Source organism: Zalophus californianus, chromosome 3 (assembly GCF_009762305.2).
Source record: "Zalophus californianus isolate mZalCal1 chromosome 3, mZalCal1.pri.v2, whole genome shotgun sequence".
Lineage (NCBI taxonomy): Eukaryota > Metazoa > Chordata > Mammalia > Carnivora > Otariidae > Zalophus > Zalophus californianus.
The window spans coordinates 195,116,414-195,135,662 of NC_045597.1; the positions used below are offsets into that span (position 1 = coordinate 195,116,414).

At 60.9% G+C, this 19,249-nt stretch overlaps 2 protein-coding genes across 2 annotated transcripts; one reads left to right on the plus strand and one right to left on the minus strand.

Annotated features, from left to right (window-relative positions):
* The first annotated feature begins 3,911 nt into the window (after positions 1–3,911).
* On the plus strand, positions 3,912–9,155 carry RTP5 (receptor transporter protein 5 (putative)). The gene is made up of 3 exons (XM_027588068.2): positions 3,912–4,040; positions 5,138–5,470; positions 7,415–9,155. The coding sequence occupies exons 2-3, from the start codon at positions 5,319–5,321 to the stop codon at positions 8,835–8,837; spliced, it is 1,575 nt and encodes a 524-aa protein (XP_027443869.1). The 5' UTR covers positions 3,912–4,040; positions 5,138–5,318; the 3' UTR covers positions 8,838–9,155.
* A 5,186-nt stretch (positions 9,156–14,341) lies between these two features.
* On the minus strand, positions 14,342–17,202 carry FAM240C (family with sequence similarity 240 member C). The gene is made up of 2 exons (XM_035726862.1): positions 17,057–17,202; positions 14,342–14,441 (listed from the first exon to the last, which is right to left on the minus strand). Exons 1-2 carry the CDS (start codon positions 17,200–17,202, stop codon positions 14,342–14,344), a joined length of 246 nt encoding a protein of 81 aa, XP_035582755.1.
* Between the last annotated feature and the right edge of the window lie 2,047 nt (positions 17,203–19,249).

Here is a 19,249-nt window from a genome sequence, read left to right on the forward strand (position 1 = left end):
GGTTCTCTCGGAGTCTCGGAAACAGGGGAGAGCCGGCCCTTCACACGTGGCTGGGGTTCTTTCAGTAACATGTTGCACAGCCGGCACTGATATCTCAACCAGGATGCTGACACGGGTGCCGTCCCCTGCGCACAGTCAGGGTTCCCGTGTGGGGTTATGGCGGGTGTTGTGTGGCCAGTGCCCGCTCTGGGACGACCCTGCGCTCCGCACACAGGAGTCCCCGCCCCTCCCTCCTGTCCACTCATGTCTGCGCACCGCCACGCCGTGGGTGATCTGGCGTGTGGCCTGTTGGGCTGGGTTCCCTGTGGCACGACCCGGTCCTCCTTCCTGCACTGCACGCGTGCGTGTCTCCGGAGGGCTCTTTTTTGTGCCCGCACAGTGCTCTGTGCGGGCTGAGCACAGCTGGGCCCTTCTGGGCTGAGGCCTGTGATGGGGCGGAGACGCTCAGGGAGTCTGTGAGCTGCCGACTCTGTCCCATGAGGGCTGCCTGTCCTGCGTGCTCCGCGCCGTGGGCCCGTGGGCCCGTGTTCCTGTCCTGGCCGTGCGCTGCCTGGGGAAGCCTGCCACCAGCTACCGAGGCCCCTCAGGAGGCCCCGAGGGTGGAGGGTCGTTTGCAAGGTGGGTGCTGCCCTCCCTCCCAAAGCGGGGTCTGGTTCTCCGGGCGGGAGAAGCTTCCTGCCTGGTGCCTCCCACCCTCCCGAGAAGCGAGTCTGGTTTCCAAGGTGCCAGGCGAGCAGTGACTGTGACGCCAAGCAAGGGTGTGCGGGCGGGCGGGGGAGCCGGAACATGAGCCAGCACGATGGAAAGTGGGGGAGAGGGGGATCCCCCTGCGCTTTCCCGAGGCAGCAGCCTAGTCACAGGGAAGTTTCCATTTATGGTAAAACACAGGAAGCAGAAGGATCATCCCGAAACTGCCTCTGAGCTGGCAGGGAGGTGATGTCACCCGGCCTGGACCGACTGTGGCCCCGGGAGGTGGCAGCAGGTTCGCAGCTATTTCTGAGGTCGGAACAGGAAATGGTTAATAGTGTTTGCAAATAAAAACTTTTTGTTCTATCCTGTTTTTGAAGCATTTCCCAGAAGTTAAAAAAGAGCACCCAAATTACCTGCCCAATTTAAGAACCCGATTTTAAAAATTTGAACAAAATATGACACCGTTTGTTATACACAAGAATAGAGATGGTTGGGTTGTTTGTTTGCTAAGGTGGCAGAATCACCAAAACACGGGAATTCCCGACTCACCTTACTCCTTACTCCAACTTTCTACAATGCTGTTGTTTGAAAGTGATCTTGCACTTTAAGTTTCCACGTGTGTTTGTGTGTATACCTGGATGTGTCTGTGTGTTCGCGTGCGTGTGCTCGCATGGGTGTGTGAGACGCGCGTCATGTCTGATCTCTCGCCGTGGACACCGCTCGGCCTGCCTGCTGGCTGGTCAGCCAGGTGGTGCCGCTGCAGCCCCCGCGGGCTGGGACGCCGTCCACCTGACCCCGGGACTGCCGCTCTCCACACGGCGGACGTGGCCGAGGGAGGGTCTCCCGCCCTGCTCTGCGCACACCTGCTTATTTCAATGGAGACATGAAACCAAACTGTCCACCAGCGTCAGGAAATGGAACTGTCAAACCAAGCTGTTAGTAGCCAGTTATTTTTTTATCCTTCACAAAATTGCCGTGTGGCCAGTCAGTTATGTGGGGAACATGCTTACAGCCAAGATATCCACGGCCAAAGGGCCAGCCACCCGGGTCCTGCCTTGTTGGCCCTGAGGTCCCTGGTCTGTCCCTTTGTGGCCCAAGGCCGGTCTCTGTGGTTCTCACTGCTCCTGCCAGGGTGAGCCCCCACGCCACCAGGGCTTGGCAGACAAGACTGGCCCCCTGCTCAGCAGCAGCTCGGTGGACAGCAGAGCGAGGAACTTGGGGAGGTGGTGGGAAGAGCCCGTGGGACGGGACGCTGGACGAGGGGCTGCCGGCGTGCAGATGCGGCTGTCCTGGCCGCCGACTCCGGGGCCCCTGCCCGCCGGCAGCTCAGAGACACCCACCGTGCCTGCATGCTGGGGGCTGGGCCTGGGGTCTGCCCAGCTGCCCTGTGTCCCTGGAGCCGAGGTTTGGGGGAGGGCAGGGGTGAACCCGGCATCATTATTTCTACCCGATTTGCTCTCCTTGTCTGTCTGTCTCTCTCAACCCTTCTCCTTCCAGACACACAGGGTGGGGTCCATTTAGCTAGCTGGCCTTGCTGGAGCTGGACCCTGGGATGCCCTCCCTCTCCCAGCCTGGTCTCCTGCTTTGACTCCTTTGCTGTGCTGTCCTGTCCCAAAGCTGGCACTCCTCTGGTCCAGCATGGCATGGAGCGGCTTTGGGGGAACCTGCCCAGGCCACGCCCAGGCCAAGAGGGGGACAGAGGCTCTGAGCATCGTCACCTGCAGGAGACGGTCCTCATGGCTCATCAGGGCTGCCAGAAGGTCTGCTTTCAAATGCTCCACCCGGAGGTCACCCAGTGGTGAGGGCTGACCTCTGCCTTCCAGCCACCTTCTCCAAAAGCTGAACTCAAGAAGTGAGTGCCAGGCAGGTCGGTGTAAGCCAAAAGGAGAGTGTCCGTGGGGGACAGGAGAGCGCTGTCTCCGTGAGGTGGGGCAGTAGCATTGAAACGGTACCTGGTTGCCCCTGACATCACTCTCTGTCCCGAGCCCAACCCATTCTGGAGTCAACGATGCGTCGGGGAGGCTGGTCACAGAGTGGTGGGCAGAGGGTGGAGGACAGAGCAGGGGCAGAAGGGATTGCTAGCAAGCCTCATTCCTAGAGTCCATGTCGGAGGGACCTGCATCCATGCATGTGGACCACACACCGCTGACCAGCTTGGGCGTCGGCGGAGCATTGTGCGTGTTCTGCCTCATCCGTCACCCCTCTGGTAAAGAAGCCAACTGACTTGTTAGCTGACCGTGTGAGCAGCTTTTGCAGAGAGCTTGGTTTAGGGGCTTGCGGGGATGGATAAACGGGCGTGGGAAGAGGCACGTGGAGGCTGGCTTCCCTTGGGTCTGCCACCTATGCCTTTCTAGCAGTCTCCTGGGAGAGGTATAAGGAAGTTCCGGAGCGAAATAGATTGTTTCTGGGTGGTGGTGGTCAGTCATGATACCAAGACTCTTCCCTAAACTCAGAGGCAGGTTGTGGTTTCTAGAGCGGAGGAGGCAGTGGGGTGGGCCGGGTGGACGGGGCTGTGGTACAGCCCTGGGGCGGAGCGTGGGCTCCCACGCCCAGCATGGTGTAGAAGCAGTCAGGGCGCTGGGTCCAGAGAGGCCACATGGAGAGGAAAAGCCCTGTGGGGACCTCCGCACAGCCTCCAGGCTACAGCCATTCCCTCGGACCCCGGCTGGCCACGTGACCAGGACCACACGCATGCCCACCTACACACAATGGCCCTAGACCAACCAGCAAAACCCAGGACCTTAGGCACAGCCCAGCATATCAGTTAGAAGTGCTGCAATTGGCTGTCTGATGAGCCAGAAAACCCAGAGCACAGGGCCTTACGATAACAGTGGGAGCTGGATGTTTACTTCTCTCTTGAACAACGAATCCAGAGGTAGGCGATCCTGAGGTGGTACAGTGACCCCGACTGTCATCAAGGGTCCAAAGTCTTGCCTTTCTGCTTCCTCCACACATGGCTTCCATCTGCAAGTTCACCTCATGGTCCAAGGGGGCTGCAGGAGTGCCAGTCATCACGTCTGCATCAACAAACAGACTCAGGGGACAGTGCAGGGGGGCGTGGGTCTTCCCCAGCTAGCTGGTCCTGCAGGATGGAGCCTTCCCAGGAGCACATCCCAATAATTTCCTCTCCTATCCCGTGAGCACGCTTTGCTGCAAGGCAGATAGATGGCGCATATAGCTGAGAGAGCCAAAAACAAGCTTCAGAAAAATGCAAAATATGAAAAGGACATCCACTCACTTGCCAGGATTAGCTGCAGACTGGACAAAGATGAGCAGAGAATTCGTCAGCCGTTGAGAAAGAAGGATCGTTCTGCGTGCAGGTCAGAGAGACAGTGGTGGAGGCACTGAGGGTGAGTGAGGGGTTTTGGGCACCACAGGGGATGAGGCCGGTGGTGGGCAGAGCGTTTGCTCGACCCTCTGAAAGTGGTGGGCTCCCTTCACACGCTGGAGCTTCTGGGGCCACCACCAAAGCAGCAGGACCAGAGCGCAGCATCTGAAGCCCTAGAGAGGCAGTGAAAGATGAAACAGTGACCCCGCCAGGATGCAGGGGGACGGGGACATGGGAACAGGTGGACAGTCCTCCAGAGCAGGGGAGGCTCAGGTGGCCAGAAAGGCCCAGGGAGCCCAGCTCCCGGGAGGCATGAAAGCAGTAGTTCTGAAGCCTGAGGATGGTTGTCCAGCAGGTGCATGACCTTCGCCTGGGGCACACAGCAGCCCGGCCCCGTGCGTGAGAGGTGGCTGGTTGCAGCAATGCTTCCGTCCGCCCACGGGGAGGGTGGGGGCCCAGACTCACAGGCACAAGATGTGTCCTGCATGATTCTGTGTGCATAAAGCCCAAAGTAGCAAAGGGGAATGTCTCTGGTTGTGGAGCCCTAGGGGGTCCCGGCCAGGCTGACCCTACCTCTGCAAGGGAGGAGCCCGTGGAGCGTGGTGGGGGGCTGCCCTTCAGGGGCCCCGCGAGGTTTTACGGTAACCATGATGCTCTGTGTTATGTTTTAGCCGTTGTTTACGTAAATGTTCTACATTCTAGCCAATATGAAGTCTGAGAAAAAACCATGGGGAACTTTGCAAGGACCCATATTCAGGGCACTTCCTCCCGGTCTGGTTTCCAATGGTAAAGAAGGAGCACCCAGCAGCCGGGATAGAGGCGGGGCAGCAGATGCGGCTCAGCTGCGGGCGGCAAACACGGCAGACGCTCACACGCGGACGAGTGGGCAACACTGTCCGAGGCGTGTCGTGGGCTAAGGAGGCCACGTTGAGTGCGATTTCCTGCTTGTGAGAAACAATACGAAGATTTACACATGCCTGTGCGTGTGGGGCCATGTGCGGACCTCAGCACCACAGTGATGATTATGTACCAGTTTATTTTCTGTTGTCTGTTTCCTTTGCATTTATCTGTTTGTTTCTCATTTTTCCTAAAATGAAAATGTATCGCTTGCGTAACAAGAAAACATGCGAGGGGACGAGAAAAAAAGGCCTGTTTCTCCTTTCCCTGGAGCCGGCCCTGGTTGCCGTGGAGACCGGACGGTTGTCAAGGCGGTGATTGGCTGGTGAGGACGCAGGATGTGGGATCCCAGGCTTCCTTGGAGCGGCAGCTTCCAGACCGCACTGCGGAGCCCGGCGCCAGCATGGACGGGGTGGACGTGTGGGCCAGCACCCTGGCCCAGCTGATGGCCAAGAGGAGACCCCAGGACACCTGGGAGCTGGTCCCTGAGGAGAACCTGGCCTCCGGGCACACGGAGGGCGGCGGTTTTCAGTACCGGCTGAGGGGGCTTTCCAGGTGCGCTGCAGGCGGAGGGGGGGGGGCTGTGGGGTGCTGGGCAGGGAGGGGCTGAAGCTGCTTAAGCACCGGCCTGGGGTGCCCTGAGTCCGGAGGCCGGGCTGGTGCAGTACGGCCCATGTGGGCCCGGAGAGGGGCACGCATCCCGCCGGCTCTTGGCCGCCGACAGGTAGGTGGACCAGGTGTTCATTCTCCCTTCCGGGAGGTGGGGGGCTGGGGAGCCACCTCTGTTCAGTCCCTCAGTGCCGGCCACCCCAGTCAGGGGCCCGGCAGAAGTGGGGGCGGGGTGGATGCTGGGGGTGTGACGCGGCCACCCACGCGTGAGAGGCTTGTCTGTTCACCGCATCTCCTGGTTTCCATGGCAGCGCTGACGGCCAGAGCAGGGGATGGGCAGGCGCCTGTGCTCACGACCCACCCTGCCCAGGGGCCTGAAGGGAGGGAGGCTGAGTCGTGCCTGAGGGGGGCACAGGCCCAGAGGTGGGGGCTGTGTCTGGGCTGGGCTGCCGGCCAAGCAGGGGCCGGGTTGGGAGCCCCAGTGTCGTGGGGGTCACCATGTGAGCCCCGTTCCTCATTGTCATGGGGACAGCCCCAGGGATGGGCCAGGCCTGTGGGGACCCCACCCAGCCAGGCATGCCCTGCCCTGCCCTGCAGGGGCCCATGGGGAGGGGGGGCGGTGGGGGAAGGGGTCACCACGGGGACTCTCTGGGCAGCCACCCTTTGACACGGATGCCACAGCCCCCACCCAGTGTCTGAAACCCCTGGGGCCAGGTGTTTAGTGGGACGCTGGCTTTCCCAGGTGTTAGGAGAATCAGCCCTTGGCGTGTCCGAGAAGCACCTGTTCCCACGGCCAAGCTGGAGAACTGCTTTCAGTGGCAGAGGGTCACCAGCACTGTTCCCTTGCCTTTCAGCTTTCATACAGCTAAAAATGCCGGGGAGTGGGAGGGTCACAGGGCACTGTCCCTCGTTCTGCACACAGCAGCCCCTGGCCACAGCTGGCCACACTGAAATGAAGCTGAAAGTCCAGCCCCAAGGGCACTAGCCATGTCCTGCCCCACCTGTGGCTGCAGGCCGCTGGCTGGGCCGCAAGGACGGAGCCCATCCTCACCATCGCGGAAAGTCCCGTGGGACGGTGCTGCCTGGGAGATGCTGGGCAGGTTTCCCACGTGCACGTGCATGTGGTCGCTTGTCCGTGACCTAAGGGTCTTGGAGAGAGGGCCCCCCTGCCGGCCCTGGGGCACACGGCCGCAGAGGCCCCAGACCGGCACCTTCTTCAGCCCCAGTGGTGCTCGGCCAGCTTGCTCAGGTGTTTGGAGTCAGAGCGGACCCGTGGAAGGGGCTCACTCGCCATCGTCCTGGGAGCCCCCAGCCCCTCTGGGCTCTCCCCGCCTTCTGTGTCCCGAGACTCCCCCGCCCCTCCATCTCACCTTCTCTCCACGGGGATGGGGCTCTTCCTTCCAGGGCCCCCCATCGCTTCTCTGCATTGTCACGGGGACAGCCCCAGGGATGGGCCAGGCCTGCCGGGACCCCACCCAGCCAGGCATGGCCTGCCCTGCAGGGGCCTGCGGGGAGGGGGGGCGGCGGAGGAAGGGGCCTCCCCTGGGGGAGCCAGGCTCTCCCCCGCTCACAGGTAGCTCACAGGTAGCCCACAGGTATCCGCAGGGCTGCCTTTGGCTCTTGGTGACATGTCCTCAGGGCAGAAAAGCAGCAGGGCAGTGAACTCCCACCGTGTCAAGCCAGGCTCTGAGCCAAACCGGTGAAAAGGCATTTGTTTTTCAGCTTTCCAGATTATGCGCGCAGGCAAGGGGTGCACCCCTGCGGAAGGGGTCTCCGGGTCTCCGGGTCCCGGAGCTTGTGCTGGGCCGGCCTCCAAGCTGGGGCGGGGGGGGGACCAGGGCCGTCCCCCTCCCCTGCACTCACGGCCGCCTCTCTCCTCCCCACCCCCAGGCTCCAGTGTGGCCGCTGCCAGTGGGGCTGGTCCTCGGCCCACGTGCACATTCTCTTCCACACGTGCTTGGACGAGGGCAGCCACCTGGGGCTGGTGAAGATGCGCATCTGGGGCCAACAGTGCAGGCTGTGCCCACCGGGCGCCCAGGGACATTGCCAGGTGAGCCTTCTGAATGTCCGGCTCTTCCTCAACAAGCTAGTCCTGTTCATCCTGCAGAAGTGCTATGGCGAGAGCCTCAGCTCAGACCAGTGCCCCGAGATCTGCTTTGGTGAGCGCTGCGAGGCCTGCGACCTGGGCGTCTGCTTCTTCCAGAAGCCCCCAGACCCAGCCTGGGGGCCCGAGGTCAAGAGCCCCACCACCATCAAGGGCAGGTACACCTTGTACGGAGGCGGCGGCTTGGCCAGCACCGCCGCCGGCAAGCAGCTGCTCACCCTTGGCAGTGGGCCCGTGGTCGACCGCGCCAGGGGCTACACCCCCAACTCCATCACCATCCCCCTCTCCGTGGCCGACTTCATCAGGAACCCGATTTCCGAGAGCAGCAACTTCTTCAGCCAGGATGATGACATTGTCACTGTCCCCTTCTCCCTTGTGGATGTGGGGAGGGACAAGGGGCCCGCCGCTGGGGCCAAGGGCCGTGTCAGCCCAGGGTCGGGCTCCCTCCCAGCGGCTGACCCCGGCGGGCCCCTCGTCATCGGCAAGGGCTCCATCTACCTGCCGGCCAGTTCCACAGCCACGCCCAAGGGCAGAGGCCTCCTGGTGAACATCAAATGCCCCATCTTCCATGGCCGAGGCCTCCTCATCAGCAGCATCAAGCCCTTCGAGCTGAAAGGCTTCATCTTCAAAGGCCAGGGCTCCGTCCCCAGCTCCGCCGGAAATGGCCCACTGCCGGTGTCCTACATCGTTGGCCTCACGGATGACGGCGAGGGCTCCATCACCTTCCCCTCGTCTTTGGCGAACATCATCAGAGACGACTCCTTCCCCAACATCAACGGCTCCGTCACCTTCCCCTTCATCTTCACTGATGAAGACAAAGGCAAGAATGCTTCTGCCAACAGCACCCAAGGCAAAGAGAAGGATGGCGGTGACGGCCCTGCCCCTGCTGGCCGTGAGCCCCTTCCAGGGACCCGCGCCCGTAGACCCGTCACCATTAGGGAGGGCTCCATCACCATCCCCTTCTCCGTCTTCGACATCATAAAGTACAAGGGCCCCGGCTCCATCGCCAGTGGCCGCCGGAGCGGTGGCCTGGCCACGCGGGGCTGTGACAAGAAGAGGGGGCAGCCGAGGGCCGGGCTCGGCAGGGAGGGGGACTTGGGCTGTGACTGCTGCGCACCGCGTTTGGACCCCTACGAGGAAGTGTGGGTCTGGGTTTCCATGACCGTCTGCATCCTCTGGATCATGTACCTGTACCAGGCCAGCCCCTGACGGCCCGTGCGAGTCTTGACGCCTCCTGGCGGGGTCCCCCCATATGCCCCTCCAGCAGGGCCGCCCGGGCAGCCGAGCAGTGGGACCCCCTGCCCCGGCCCGCACCCTGGGCCCCAGGCCACCCCTGCCTGCCCTCCCTAAGCCGAGTGTGCGCCCTCAGGCTTCCCCTCCACCCCCTGCTTCTGTGTGTGTAGTCTCTTGATGTGAGTTGTGGCTTCATGGATGTCCACACCGCGATTATCCGCCAAGCTGCCCACGCGTGGTCCAGGCGCTTGTCCGTGTGAGTGTTACAGTCCAATAAAATAAAAGCGAAAAGGAAAAAACCCCCCCCACGGTGTGCTTGGGCTGCGAGGAAGCCAGCCCCCAGGACAAGGTTTTGAGGTGGGAGGGTGTGGTGGGCACGTCACTGTCCCCCATCAGTCCCGGTGGGGAGCGGGTTCTTCCTCTGATGGCTTCTGGATTCCTGGCCAGGGCGGCGGGACAGGACACCCGGGCCAACCTGTGCCTTCTCAGCACAGGGCTCTGCCCGCTACGCATCTGCCACGTTCCGTGGGCACCCACGGGATTTTCCTGGGTGCGCCCCCGACTCTGGGGAAAGATGAAAGCCCCCCTTGAGGCTTGGTTGGTGACCCCCCCGGCATGCATCTTTACTGAAGGTGTCCCCCCTGGCCCCCAGCTGAGAAGGCACATCCCACCCAGAGGGGAGGGCCCAAGACACAGCCCGGCCAGCCCCCCGAACCCCGGGACTGTGGACCCCCTCCAGCACTGATGTGGTTTGAGAAAGGCCGTCCATGCCAGAAGTCAGAACCCTCCCGTCCGTCAGTCGCAGTCTGGACTTCCATCTTCAAGGACCAGACGGCCCATTTCTAAGGGGCGGGTCCCAGCGAGGTGGGGCTATGGCAGCGGGCACGATGGTGTCAGGTCACCACACCCTTTTCTTCTAGGCAGGGCCTGGCCCCCAGGGCCGCAGGGAGGTTGGGATTTGTCTGGAGGGACCCCGGGGTCAGATGAGACGGTCTGGGGAAGCCTTGCCTTGTGGGGAGGGGTGAGTGTATGGAGACTTCCGTCCAGGGCTCTCTGCCCAGCTGCCCTGAGCCTGACCTGGAAGCTACCGGACCCTGCTGGGGGAGGTGCGGGGAGAGGGGGCGCCCGCACGGGCGGGCGCTGTTGGCGGGAACAGGGGAGATGCAGGCGAGGCTTTGCATGTCAGCACTGGGACCTCACGTCCAGTCCTGCACGCCTGCTCACAGAAACCCGACAGACACCGGGACCCGGAAGGTTCCACCCTACACTGAAGGCCAAACCTGTGTGAGACAGGTTTGCAGACCTCCACCAGCCTGAACAGGAGCCCCCACCTCACACCCCTGGGATCCGGGAAAGACCTAAACCCAGACTCTCCAGGTCCCTGTCTACACCGGGTGGGACCCTCACTGTAAGGGCAGGACCCACTGCCCACCCTCAGGGGCCTGTCTACCCCAGGTGAGAGCCCTCTGTCCGAGGGCAGGAAGGTGGCACCCTCCCACCTTGGGTGTCCTGTCTACACTGGGTGTGAAGACTAACTGGGTGGCTGGCTAGGGTGTGTCTGCTTAGGAAGGTTCCACGTGGCCAGGCTCTCTGTCTAGTCCCCACACAGCGGGGGCACCCGCCCCGCTCACTGGCTTTCCCTGGAACTGGCTGCTTGGGGTAGCCGTGCCCACCGTGGGCACTGCAGCTGGACTCTTTCCAGGGACATCCCGCCCGCAGTGGCGCGGGTCCAAGGGCGGACCCCGTCCTGGGGTATCCCTTTGGGCCAGCGGCTGGAGACCTTCCTGCCCTGCGTGGGCGGGGGCGTCGGGCGGGTCAGAGGCACCTGCCCTTCCCCGTGGAGGAAACCCTCTGGCGCACTTCCTGCAGCTCAGGGACCCTGCCCAGACAGGGCCGCCCTGGGGAGGGGATTCATATCTGAAATGGGGGTGTCCAGCCTGGTGTCTCTTCTGATTGAGGGATCCACGCCAGTCCACCCCGGTGGGAGTAAGGACATGGCAGTCTGCCTCGTCCCTCCGCCCTGCTGGCCTCATTGGGCCCTCTTCATCCAGCCCCCAGCCCCCCTCCTCCAGCCTCTGGTCCCCGCCCCCCGGTTGCCCCTAACCCCGCCCCCTCCCCCAGCCCCCCGGCCCTTCTCCAGCCCCTGGTCCCTTCCTCCAGCCCCCGGTCCCGGAGGCCGCTAACCCCGCCCTCCAGCGCCCAGCCCTTCCCTCCAGCCCCCCCGCCCCCTCCCCCAGGCCCCCGGCCCATTCTCCGGCCCCTGGTCCCGGGACACCCCTAACCCTCCTCCTCCAGACCCCGGGCTCCTGCTCCATCCCGCACCTGCTCCAGCCCTGGCAGCCCGCGCTGTCCTGCGGCGCCCCCGTGTGGCCGCTAGCGGGCACCGCAGCCCCGCGATGGGGGATGGATTGCCTCTGTTTTAACTGTTTCCCTTTAAAACCCAACAAACTCCACCCATCATCAGCATCATTAACAGTAGTCTTTATGAGTAGCTAAATTTCACTAAATCATTATTAATTAATTCATTAAGGATTAAGTTTCATCAGGGGCGCCCAGGTGGCTCCGTCGGCTGAATGTCTGACTCTTGGTTTCAGCTCAGGTGGTGATATCAGGGTCGTGAGGTCGAGCCCCACGTCAGCTCCCTGCTTGGTGGGGAGTCTGCCTGGGATTCTCCCTCTGCCCCTCCCCCCATGCTCGCTCGCTCTCTCTCAAATAAATAAATAAAACCTTAACAGAAAAGAATTAAGGTGGGCGCCTGGGTGGCTCAGTTGGTTAAGCGACTGCCTTCGGCTCAGGTCATGATCCTGGAGTCCCGGGATCGAGTCCCACATCGGGCTCCCTGCTCAGCGGGGAGTCTGCTTCTCCCTCTGACCCTCTTCCCTCTCATGCTTTCTATCTCTCATTCTCTCTCTCTCTCAAATAAATAAATAAAATCTTTAAAAAAAAAGAAAAGAATTAAGGTTCATTAATAACACTGAGAGCGGATGCTGTCTACGCACCTGCTCGGGGGCAGACCCATATGTTAGCATATCAGGTATTTTGAGTGCCATGCTCACCTTCATAATCATGGGAAACTTTGGGCTCAGACACCAGTTAAGACGCCAAGGGCAAGCCTGGGACTCAAATCTAAGACAGCCCACACCTGAGCCCACACCTGAGCCTGTACTTGAGTCTGCACCTGATTCCACACCTGTCTCTTATACAGCCTAATTCAGGGTGATGTAGCAATAACTATTTTTGGGAACTCGATAATGGAGACACGGAATGTCTAAAACATCTCAAAGAGAACCAAAGGGAGACACATTTTAAATGCAATTACTTACAGCCAAAGTTGGGGACCTCAAAATGTGAACAGTTTCCTGATTTTTGCTAGATGTTCTGGTGAAGGAATGAGTCACACTTACTGTGCCATCGGCAGTGGGCACGGTGACACCAGCGTCTCAAGCTGGGGGGCAGAAACAAGGGCCCTGTCTCTGTTGAGGGAGGACTTCAAGGAGATCATCTGCAGGGTAGGGCTGAGGGGGCTCCACCAAACGGACCCTGATTAGCCGGGTGAACAGTGATGCCCTGCCCAGGGATGTGGGAGGAGCCCAGAGCACCTGCCCTGTCATGTGGCTGGATCCTGCAGGTACCAGCTGCCCTCGCCTGAGCCCTGCAGCGGGGATCCCACTCTGCAAACGGCACCTGCTGCATTTCTGACTTTGAGCTGCCCCACCTGATTTCTATCAACTTTTCTCTGAGTTGAAAAGTCAGAGGACAATTTGTTGACTTCGATTAGAAAACACATCTATCATATGGTCCAGCTGTTCTCATCAGCAAGTGTCTGTTGAAATTCAAGCTCCAGAGCCAAGGTTTGAGGCAAATTCCTGAAGGGGGGCGTGCGGAGGGGAGCTGCATCCAGCTCGCCGCCCCCCATGCTTCACCCCTTCCTCACCCCGTGCCTCCTGCCTGGGAGCCTGGCTCGGCTTTGTCCGGGGGCCACGTAGTGGTGGAGGGAGCACAGACGTACCTGGTCAACTGCCTGGCATTGGAAGGTGGTGGGTCATCGGAGGGGAATGGGCTCTGACATACAGCAAGGAGGGCACGGCTGTTCTGGAAGTTTCCTCAGAGCCTGGCGGCAAGGGCCGCTGTGTCCGCCCACCACGGTCTAACTGGACCTCTCAGCTGATAAGTGTTGACAGTAATAGTGTTCTAAGGGTATCATCAGGTAGAGTTACCCTCCGGCAGCCTGGGGCTTTGGCGGGTGTCAGTGAGTGACCTCTATTCAGGAACCACTTGGGGCTGTTAATGGCCACATTCCCCAGCTCATCAGTGGAATCTCCTGAGTCACGAGTGATGACTGGCAGCCCGGGGGCGGGGGGGGCGACCCGGGGAACACGTGTTCATGGGTTGGTGTCATAAGGGACACTGGCTGGGTTCGCTCCACTTGCTCATTTGGCCACCCAGACATCCATGCTTTGTGTCGGGTTGGACGTGCCTTCCTGCTCGGTCCTTGTGGTCAGCTCTGGAAGTGCCCTATGAGGAGTCTGTGCTCGGGTCCGAATGTCCCGTAGCTATTGGTCAGTGTGTTTTCTCTGGGGAGGGTCCCATGACTGGCGAAGCCAACTCGATCATGGGGTCACAACAGAACAAGACCCAAACCCAATAAGTAGCTGTGTCTGGAGACAGGACGGGGCTAGATCCCATCCCCCACGCTGGGGTCCTGTGTCACTGAGGATAGGGTGCAGTGACGACAGTGGGTGCCTGCAGTAGGTGGGGTTTGGGCTCCCCTGTCGGGACTGGTGCCAGCTGCAGTCTGGGTCCCTTCGGTCGATGTGGCCCAGGGCCTCCTGTGGCCTGGCCTCTGCTGTGTGCTCGGACCCCTGCCCCTCCAGGGCGGTCACAGCCACCGCAGGGGCCCCAGACAGGACGGAGTGCGGCGAAGCACTGAATCCCGGCACTAAGGGCCTTCACGGACTTCGGAAATACACACCTTTCCAACCGTGAAAATAAGGATGTGTAGTCTCCTGAGATGTTCTGGGTCAAGAACGAAGTGTTCAGGGGGATTCAGACAAGCACAAAGCTTTACACAAAGTCACATCGGGCGGTATCCCGGTGTGGAGATTAACATGCATATTTTGATCAGAGGGAGGACGGACGTGTGTAAGTGGCAGGCAGAGAAGACAGGCGCACAGACCGGTCCCCCTTGGGCTCCAGCTTCCTCCAGTGGCTTGTCCCAGGTTAGCAGCATCACAGTAAGCTTCTAATGTGTGCAAGACTTAACGATATGGGGAAAATTTTGCAGAACACATGTAATCCAATTATCTTAGGTTTTATTGGGCACCTGCCATGTGCTAGAAGAGCAAAACCATGAAGGGCCCTGCTGCCAGGAGAGCCCGTGAGCTCATCAGCTGCCCTTGTCCCCGGTCATGCTTGTGCCGGGACATGCGCACTCAGCCTCGGGCGCTTCTGGACCCCGGGGCAGGATGAGTGTGCAGGCCTCAGGCGGTGGTGCTGTCCTGCGTGGGGAAGGTCACCTCCGGGGGGCCCTGTGGCGCCTTGTTCCTCCCCTCCAGCATCCGAGCCCACTCGCCGCGGAGCCTGGAACAGCGATAATTTTAGCCTGTGAGTCAATGTCTTAGGGCCAGGCGGCAGCCAGGCCTCTGTCGGCACCTGAGCACATGTTCCCACATGGCCCAGCAACCCCCCCCCGGCCCCCGTGCTGCCAGCGTGACTGTGACCTTGTGGGGTCCCAGAGAGCCCTGCAGCCTCCCTGGCTTGGCCAGTCCTGGCGGGGGGCCACATCCCCACAGGGAGGGCCTCACTCGGGTCTCCAGCCTGGAGAGGGAAAGTGCTTTGCCCGGGAAGCAGCTTCTGGAATCTTCTGAGGCCCAGAGAGACTGAGCCATGTCCTGAACTGGTTTGTTGCATAGGAGTATGTGCTCACCGAGACTCGACAGCGTCCCCAGGGTAGGCCAGGGCCCCCACCGGTGACCCTGTTGGAGCGTTCCCTCCTTCCCTGTGCTGCCCGCCTGCCCAGCCCACCTGCCTGGGAAGATGGCACGTGGCTGGGACCCCAGCAGGACCCACAGGGGCGATCTGGGTGGGAAGGGCCTGGCCGACCGTGAGCAGGCAACGGCCATCCGACGGCTTCAGGCCCCCGTGTGTGGTTTGGGCTGGAGGGTGCAGTGTGGGCTGGGGGCCTAGCTCCTGCAGACCTCAGGGGCTGGAGGACAAACTGGTAAAAGGCAGGTACATGGACACTTGTTCCCATACCCAGGGTCCTAAATGAGGAAAGAGTCTCCCAGCAGCAGGTCCCCCATGTGAAGGCCCCGTTCCTGCCCCTTCACCGGGCCGAGGCTGCTGACAGTTGGACCTGGGGCCACACGTTGAAGAGCCCCTGGTTCCTGGGGGCCCATAGGATGGCTGAGGGGATGCTGTGAGGAGTTGCTGTTGTCCAGGGGACAGGGCACAATCTTTCTGGCTGTGGTCTGCGGCCTAATAACCAACCACACGTCCCCCACACAATGTCACTCCACAGTCTGTCCTTGAGCAGCCCAGATGCTTGGTGACTAACTCGGCCGTACCTGACCGTGCTCTCGCTGTCTGCCCTGGAGCCCATCCCTGGGGCCTGCACCCGTGGGCAGAAGACCCAGAAGTTTCCAGGGCCTGATGGCATGTGTGGGACACAAGGAGGACGCCGTGGGGACCGCAGGAGGTTGCTGAGGGCTGGTAGGAGGCCTTGGTGCAGGTCCCGTCCCCCCATGTTTGGGCTCTGTGCGGGACCCCCGGCCTGAGAGGTTGGGGGATGGCACCGTGGCTTCCCGTACCGTGCCGGATAGGGGAGATGTCCTGGATGACAGGGTGGGGGTGGCCTGCCCGGCAGCCGGACCTCTGGCAAGGTCAGCACCAAGTCTGGTCCCACCGTGGCTGCCAGGCTTCCTCGTTCCAACTGGGCTCCCAGGGCAGCAGCTGATGGTGCTATTTGGGGATGAAAGCCATGACCATTTTGGATTATCTGTCCACTTGAGCCTTCGTCTAGGTGCGAATTATGTGTTAATCTGCCTTCCTAGCTTTGTCCCTGGGACCAGGCACTCAGTCTGCTCGGGGTCACCCAGGAGACCCTCCTCAGCACCCACAGCCCCTGGCCTCCATCCCAGGGATGAAAGGGGTTTTGGACCTGCTAATGTGTGGGAAGGAATATGATGAATTTGTCCTGCACTCAGTGGGGGCAACTGTCAGAAAATCAGTCTAACCAGACACGGCTTCTTTGACAACTTCCCACAAGACCCTCCAGAGTAGGGGGGTGGGGGACCCTCCAGAGTAGGGGGGTGGGGGGAATGCAGAATGGGGTGTGGGATGGAGGGATGGAGGGGTGGGGTGAGGGATGGAGGGGTGGAGGGGTGGGGTGAGGGATGGAGGGGTGGAGGGGTGGGGTGAGGGATGGAGGGGTGGAGGGGTGGGGTGAGGGATGGAGGGGTGGAGGGGTGGGGTGAGGGATGGAGGGGTGGGGGGAGGGATGGAGGGGTGGAGGGGTGGGGTGAGGGATGGAGTGGTGGGGTGAGGGATGGAGGGGTGGAGGGGTGGGGTGAGGGATGGAGGGGTGGGGTGAGGGATGGAGGGGTGGAGGGGTGGGGTGAGGGGTGGAGGGGTGGGGTGAGGGATGGAGGGGTGGAGGGGTGGGGTGAGGGATGGAGGGGTGGAGGGGTGGGGTGAGGGATGGAGGGGTGGAGGGATGGGGTGAGGGATGGAGGGGTGGGGTGAGGGATGGAGGGATGGGGTGAGGGATGGAGGGGTGGAGGGGTGGGGTGAGGGATGGAGGGGTGGGGTGAGGGATGGAGGGGTGGAGGGGTGGGGTGAGGGGTGGAGGGGTGGGGTGAGGGATGGAGGGGTGGAGGGGTGGGGTGAGGGATGGAGGGGTGGAGGGGTGGGGTGAGGGATGGAGGGGTGGAGGGATGGGGTGAGGGATGGAGGGGTGGGGTGAGGGATGGAGGGGGTGTGGTGCTCCCCTCTCCCACTTGGTGACCAGGTGGTGGTTGTAAGCTGAGTTATTGTGGTGCTGTTCGCAGTTGCGGCCCCTCCTGCTGTGGCCGCTGACCCGGGGGGCCGTGTGGTGGCCGGTGTGGCCTGGGGCTGCGAGCGGTGAGGGTGGAGGCGGCCCGGCGTGGGGGACTCCTGTCGGCAGCAGCCCAGGCCTTGCTGCTCCGCGAGCTCACCTGTCCAGGGCGCTGCTGCAGGTCCTCGTGGCCTCACTCTGCAGGTGTTTTGCGTGCAGCTCAATTTTTTTCTCCCAAAACACCGTTATCACACCAACATCGTAGGCTACTCTTCCCGGGCGCTTCAGAGCGTGGCTCTTACTCATTTTCTGGAAAAGGGAAAATTGACAGGACTTGGCGTTTGTGCTCTGTGGATGGGACAGCGTGGTAACGACCATGGGGTTGGCTCAGCCCCACACACCGGAATGTCCCCCCGCGCTTCTGGGAGCGTCCTGTGGAAATGGTGTCGGGAAGTCAGGCGTCAGAAGGCACGCGGCTGTATACAGCAGGCGCTCTGCCCTCCGAACCATTTCCTGCACGAATGCAAGTAGCAGCTAACAGCAAATCCCATTTGGGGCTTTGGGTTATTTCAAACTCAAATAAGGCTCTAGTTTTGTTAGTGCTTTTGCGTGGGTGGCTTCAGGGGGTCCGGCTGGGGGTGGGCATTGTCTGGAACGCTGCCGCAGCGTGACCCAAGCTGGGAGCTGAGCGGCCGAGCAAGGTGGCTGAGCCCGAGGCGGTGCAGAGCCACGCGGCAAGAAGGCTCGGGAATAGCCGCGGCAGACTCAAGTGGTTGGAAGATACGCTTCCTAGACGGCGCCCCTGTTCGCCTGCCTTTAGAAGCGGCTCGACAACAGCTGTGGGTGTCCTATGCGCGCCGTGGAAGCGGGAGACGTGGGAACCGTGTGCGATAAGCCGGGCGTGTGGATGCGTCCCTGCAGCAGAGCCCCCACAATGGGTGCTGGAACCCCACTGTGAGTCAGGGTAGAGTTCCCCTCACAGCGGTCTTACTTCTCTTCCTTAGCTCGGCGCCTGAGAGAAGGCCCACGCAGTGTGAAACACTACTGAATAATGAGGGTAGAATTAAGGACAAGGTTACCTTCCTTCTGGCAAAAACTGGGGAGTCCAGAAGGAGAGAGCGGCCGGTAGCCGAGCCTGCCGCGAATCGGTAATTAATAAACGTCTAGCTGCAGGCCCCACGACTCTGGGGAGCCCTGGATCTGCCAGGGAGGTAGGCACCCCTGCCAGCAACATCCAGGTTTGCCTGCGTCCGGCGCCGGCCTGGCCTGAGGCTCACAGCACAGACGACGCTGCCCCAAGCATCTGCCCCCGAGAGCACTGCCGTCCAGCATGCCTCGGGGCTCTCGGCTTCCATCGGCTGTGGGTGCGCTCGGCTCATCAGAGATGCCTTCCCGTGATAACGGAGGGAGGTTAAAACCCAGCCATGAATGCAGAGCTTTGCACACTGAGTTACTTCTCATCAGACGGCGGGGCTGTACCAACACATGGACGGAAGTGATTCAGACAGCGGAGAAGAGGAAGCCCACCCCGACGGGGACGCGAGGCGATGCTCACGCCTGGAAGGAAGGAAGTGAAATGGGAGTCCTGCGGAAGCCTTCTGTGTGCGGGGAAGCAGGTCAGGGTGGACATGGTCACAAAGCAGCAGAGCGGCCCAGGGTGGGTGGAGGGCGGCACGGAGGGTTACGAGATTGTCACGGAAACCTGTGGACGACTCGTAACTTACTTGGTGTTTACCTGGACAAAGGAGGAGCTTTCTGTAGTCATCAAAACAGTGAGGTTCTGTCCCCACAATAGACCCAGCTCAATGGAACAGGACAGAGAGCCCCAGAAATAAGCCCTTTGCTACGACAAAGCAGGAAAGAATATGCAATGGGGAAAAGACAGTCTCTTCCACAAATGGTGCTGGGAAAATAGGCAGCCACGTGAGAAGAATGACATGGGGCCACTTTCTTACACCATACACAAAACTAAGCTCAGAATGGGAGACCTGAATCCATAAAATCCTAGAAGAGAGCTCAGGCAGTAAACTCTCTGACATCAGCCGCAGCAACTCCCTTCTAGACACGTCTCCTGAGGCAAGGAGGACCAGAGCAAAAATGAACTTTTGGGACTGATCAAGATAAAATCTTCTGCACAGTGAAGGAAACAGTCAACAAAACTAAAAGACAGCCTGGGGAATGGGAGAAGATGTTTGTGAATGACATATCAGATAAAGAACTAGTATCCAAAACATACGAAGAACTGCTACAACTCAACGCCAAAAAACAAAACAAAAACCAAACAATCCCATTAAGACTGGGCAGAAGACATGAACAGACATTTCTCCAGAGAAGGCATCCAGATGGCCAACAT

What these genes read in the sequence shown, in the direction of transcription:
- RTP5 (XM_027588068.2), top strand. Translation starts at nt 5,319, where the DNA reads ATGGACGGGGTGGACGTGTGGGCCAGCACCCTGGCCCAGCTGATGGCC. An exon ending in CGGCTGAGGGGGCTTTCCAG is followed by an intron (nt 5,471 to 7,414) that starts GTGCGCTGCAGG and finishes CCCCACCCCCAG; the next exon opens with GCTCCAGTGTGGCCGCTGCC.
- FAM240C (XM_035726862.1), bottom strand. Translation starts at nt 17,202, where the DNA reads ATGAGTAAGAGCCACGCTCTGAAGCGCCCGGGAAGAGTAGCCTACGAT. An exon ending in TGCAGCAGCGCCCTGGACAG is followed by an intron (nt 14,442 to 17,056) that starts GTGAGCTCGCGG and finishes TCGCTGTTCCAG; the next exon opens with GCTCCGCGGCGAGTGGGCTC.